This window comes from Notolabrus celidotus, chromosome 20 (genome assembly GCF_009762535.1).
Source record: "Notolabrus celidotus isolate fNotCel1 chromosome 20, fNotCel1.pri, whole genome shotgun sequence".
In the NCBI taxonomy this organism is placed as follows: domain Eukaryota; kingdom Metazoa; phylum Chordata; class Actinopteri; order Labriformes; family Labridae; genus Notolabrus; species Notolabrus celidotus.
This window is the reverse complement of record NC_048291.1, coordinates 18,395,877-18,401,395: the sequence shown is the minus strand read 5'-3', so window position 1 is coordinate 18,401,395 and position 5,519 is coordinate 18,395,877. Positions and strand designations below refer to the sequence as shown.

At 38.0% G+C, this 5,519-nt stretch overlaps 1 protein-coding gene across 1 annotated transcript in view; it reads left to right on the top strand.

Moving 5' to 3' along the window:
* The first annotated feature begins 195 nt into the window (after positions 1-195).
* The window catches only part of LOC117832601 (neuronal-specific septin-3-like), a 32,237-nt gene continuing 26,913 nt past the window's right edge, over positions 196-5,519 (top strand). The window contains 1 exon segment of the mRNA XM_034711799.1: positions 196-575. Within this exon segment, the coding sequence (XP_034567690.1) occupies positions 218-575 (358 nt within the window). The 5' untranslated portion in view covers positions 196-217.

Genomic DNA, 5,519 nt, shown 5'->3' with positions numbered 1-5,519 from the left:
AGGATACATGAGTCCAAACCCTCCAAAGCCTTCTTCGAGGATCATAGGAGGCCTCCAACACCCTACTAGCCCACCATCCACTCCAGCCAGCTGTTCAGCATCTCTGAGCAGCTTGGATAGCTCCTCTGACACACCACCCCTTTCCGTTCACCACTCCTATGAGCCCTTTTACCCATGTTCCCCTACTCTCTTGCAAGGGTCCATACCTGCCCAAGATATGAGTTTTGCACTGGGTCCTCTTTCTCCAGTTCAAAGCCCCCAGCTGGATATTCTTTCAGGGCTTAAAGAAGTCACAGAGGTTTCAAACTTGCGTAGCCCTTACAGCTCACCCCCCTCACACAGCCCCAGAACCTTTCAGTCTTTAGAAGATGGTGAAGGATGTACCAGAGATAGTGTAGGTTCAATCTTACAGAGGATTGCCTCCTTCTCTCAGCATATTGTAACTGAGACCAGCCCAGCATGTGAGGCCCAGCCCCCTACAGTCCAAAGCAATGGTGGTTTGCTATCCCAAGTTGGGCATCCTGCTGAGACCACACCCAAACATACCTCTCAATGGGCAAGGAAGAACCAGGAAGGTAAGATTTTATTGCTTAAAATGCTTAAAATGTACTCTCTTTCAAAACAATTTTAAGCACAAATGATCAACTAATTTTCAGTAAAAGAAAACAAAAGTGTGGAACAGAGGGGCACAAAATGTCTGTGAAAATTAACAAATTTTTCCTCCAAAGGGGCCCTATTTGAAACGCATTATTTTAAGTGCATGGTGCAGAGTGAATTAGGGAGGGTTTAACCGCTTTCTCCTGGTTAAGCAGCACATAATCTGGGCGTGTTTCGTGCTCACCACTCTGTTGAAGAATTCCTTTATGAGCAGGTTCATGGTTTTATGGTGTTTCATAACCTTGTGCCACTAACTGCTGGCCTAGCATGCATACTTAAGCATTTTCAATACTCTTTGCGGATCTCTGAGCACACAGATTTTTTTCCCAATCTTTTTATACTGTATGAACACTGAATTTTTTTTTACACAAAGAATGGACTTTTCTGTTTCTATTGGGCTATCCCCATCCACTCAAGGCCTAACTTAAAAAAAATTTGACATAGGTTGCTATGTAAAGCACTGAGGGGTATACTACAAAGCCGGATTTGCGGTTATCGAGGTAACTTCAGGGTTATCTCTGGATTTTCCGTACTACGCAGGTGGTTCACTCCTTACCAGTGTAGATCACCATGATTACTCATGCTGAACTCCTAACCTGCTCCGGAGCAGGTTATGCTCAGGATCAGAGATCAGTTTTTAGTAAACTCCGCCCACTGACCAATCAGCTCCCTCGATCACGGAGCTCTGTGAGCTGATCGCGAGGGGAGAGGGTAGAACTGCAGTCAAGCCCGCAGTGGAGAAGAGACGGGCAGGACACTTTGTCTACCTGTATGATTTTATATATAAAATGCTGATGACAGTTATTGATTATCTTTCCTGACATCATTTATAAACAGAGTCTGAAGTCAGATTATTCAGATGAAATTGTTTTAGGTGCTTATCACTTTGAATCATGTTCTGATTTTATTGCTCCACAGCACTCAGTTTGATACCGTCAGGACTGCAGCTGAAATATTACGTCTAAAACTGTCACACACGACACAAGATTAAATCAGAGAGAGAGATCACTGTCTCAATAATAACAAAGAGTTATTATAGTCAGATATATCTGCACTAATGATGAGAAATAAGACGTCATTTGCGCATTCAAACAGTTTTTGTCTGATCTCTCAGTTCTTCCTTCATATTTCAAACTCAGCTGTGTTGAAGTTAATCTGAAGTATGTGCTTAACTTCTTCATATTTTTCTAATATCAGTGCAGTGTTTGAAGAATATGTGGATGCGCTGAAGGCAGACTGTCCGTGTCTGTGATTGGTCATAAATTGCCTTCTCCGCCCTGTTCATGTGAACGCGCTCAGAGTAATTCTGGATTGACTCAACATGTTGATAACCAGCTTCGTGTGACAGTTTAGCGCGATCTCCTTTGTCAGGTTCAGTGAAGCTGGATCAAGAAAAGATATCTAGGATATGCTGAACTCGCTTCGTAGTATGCCCCTCTGGTCAGTATCAACTAATCCCATTCACATACTGCTGGCACAGCCACCAGGGGGAGTATGGGGTACAGTGTCTTGTCTATAAAGACATGTGAACCGTCAGACCTTTGATTGAACTCCCAACCTTTCACAGCCACTGCTAAAGACTGGGTGAGCCCAAAAACTAGACTGAAATCCCAGAAAGCCATGGTGCATTTCCACAGAGTAGTCAAGTTTGGTTATGTGCAGTTTGGTAAGGTTTGGTAAACTCTGATCTTGCTGGTGTTTACACAGCTGCCCATACCCTAGTTTGGTAGGTGCATGTGGGTGTAAGTCAGATGGCTATAGTCAGCTAATAAAATAGCTTCAAGGGTTTTTATTTTTCTGTACTCTCTCCAGGGCTGTTTACATTTGGTCCAGCACCTCAGATGTCCACACTAACACATAGTGCACCATACAATTTCCTCTTCACCTTTTCTTTGCCAATAATTCCTAGGAATGGCATATGTGTTGATACAGGTGTGAACACTAAAATTATTGTTTTGCTCCATCCTGTGCTCGACGCTGATTGGTTGATTCCCATTAAAAGCATGAAAACAAAAGTTAACCCAGGGAATTTCCTACTTCCTTCCTTCTCTGTAACTCTTTTAGAAAGAGTGGAGTACAAAAAAAGGGGTTTTACTCTGTTCTTGCAGTTAACATGCAGTTACTTAATTAAGGTCAGTACCCATATTCCATATCTTTTTTACATCTTCTCCACCTTGTAAAAAGCACTCTTATCTCTTCTTCTGTTTGCACACTTCATTAGCTTTGCATTCCTTTCTATTTTTTCCTGCTCTTATTTTCTGCTGCATTCCAAGTCAACTTAACATTTAACATATAAGCTTGACTGTCCAACAGCAACCATCATAGATACAGTATATGGTGTCCTAACACTCCAATTCGATTACTGTTGATAACTTTATTCAGTCCTTCTTTCTATTCTTTTAGTAAGTCTTCTTTTATGACCTCCTTTCCCTTAGCTATCATGCCCAGGCTTGTCTGAACACCCCCACCCAATCCCTCTCTCTTTTGGATTTAAGCTTTAATGACAGTGATTTGGGGAATAAATTCCTCTTCAGAAAGATGTCTAAGCTATTATCCCCCCTCACCTTCTTCCTCTCAGTCACAGAAAGTTTGTTTTGTATGTGGGTTGTTCTGGATGTGTATGTAGTAATGCTGGAAGAGTAGAGGCAGGTAGATACACACAATCTTTTCTTCATTTGGTTCATGTTTCCAGCCTTGCTTCGGGTTGCTTAGAACAAGAAAAATAGGTCAGCTAAATGTTGATCAGGAGTGAAGAGCTCCCTCTGAGAGAATGGATCTTTCTTCCGATTCCTTGCTGTTTGCTAAGGCAGTGTTCCACTGTTGTAAGAAAGGCCTATTGTGAATCACATGTTATGAAGTGACACAGATATATGCAGAGATTATGCACCCCATATGAATGATTGCTGGGTGACCTTTCCTGTAAAAGTATGGCTTTCTTATGCCTTTGTTTTAAGGGTTATGTATTATTTCAAAATAATAATGTCTGCTGTATCTATCCCAGCCACAAATATACTTGTATGTAGAAGAAAACAACTGCTTGGCAGTTGTTGTTCTTAAGGATTAAAATAAACAGAAGATCAGATCCTTACATCAGGGAAAACCTTTCTGCTGCTGTATGTTGTTGTTTCAGCCAGCTAGGTTGTCCTTTCCATCAGTTCAGCTTAGAAAACTATTTCCTGTCCAGTTGTTTGGGTCAAGGCCCTGAAATGTGTTTCCTGCCGCAGTTAAGATTATCTGAGTCTGGCTGTCTGAGTTTTTTAAAAAACCACACACACACCAGCACACACACAAGACAGTGAGGAAGACAATGTCAGAGCTGAAAGAGATAAGATAATAAACAATCATGAACAGAATTAAGAAGGCTAATTGTGACCAAAGAAAGATATGTCACAATGAGATAAAATGCTATGTATATTTGAAAGCTGATAACAGAGAGAAACAGAAAAATATGGAAAGAGTCAGAAGAGGTGGCTAAAAAAAGCTTGTGAACAAAAGGTGTAAATGCAGGAGATATCTAAAATACGAATAAGTAGTATACAACTATGTTTGGTAAAATATATTAATATTATGGCAAACCGTTCAGGAAATAACATATGGAATGAAATGTGAATATATGGAATGAAAGTCTGGATATATGGAATGAAGTCTGAACATATGGAATGGAAGTCTGAATATATTGAATGAAAGTCTGAATATATGGAATGAAACTCGATATATATGGAATGAAGTCTGAATATATGGAATGAAAGTCTGAATATATAGAATGAAAGTCTGAATTTATGGAATGAAAGTCTGAATTTATGGAATGAAAGTCTGGAATGAAAGTCTGGATATATGGAATGAAGTCTGAATATATGGAATCGAAGTCTGAATATATTGAATGAAAGTCTGAATATATTGAATGAAAGTCTGAATATATGGAATAAAACTCGATATATATGGAATAAAGTCTTAATATATTGAATGAAAGTCTGAATATATGTAATGAAAGCTAAAATAAGTACTTCATTCAATATATTCAGACTTTCCATCCATATATTCCTAGTTTCATTCAATATATTCAGACTTTCATTCCATATAAGTCGAGTTTCATTCCATTTATTCAGTTTCATTCCATATATACTGAGTTTCATTCCATATATTCAGACTTCATTCCATATATCCAGACTTTCATTCCATATATATCGAGTTTCATTCCATTTATTCTGAGTTTCATTCAATATATATTCAGACTTTTATTCCATTTATTCTGAGTTTCATTCAATATATATTCAGACTTTTATTCCATTTATTCTGAGTTTCATTCAATATATTCAGACTTTCAATCCATATATTCACACTTTCATTCCATTTATATCGAGTTTCATTCTATATATTATGAGTTTCATTCCATATATTCAGACTTCATTCCATATATTCAGACTTCATTCCATATATTCCGAGTTTCATTTCATATATTCAGACTTTCATTCCATATATTCAGACTACATTCCATATAAATATCCATATATTATAGTATGTGGTCTATTGTGTTTCCTGTATTATTTTATATATAAAATAATACAGGAAACATAATACACCAGACTAAAACACAAGAAAACACACAAAGGACTACAACACAAGATATGGATCACTAATCAAAAGGAGGACATAGGATAACTTGTGATACAGACAAGGCCGAAACACAAGGCAAAAGAAAAAAACTAAAGATCAACTCATGACATAAAGTGATGAAACAGTAGACCAATAAATCATTGTTATACAGGTTAAAACATTTTTTAAAGTGTTTAAGGACAATAAAACAGTTTTGAGAAGAATCAGAGAAAATGGAAAAAGAAAGATGAAGTACATTAAAATTGTAA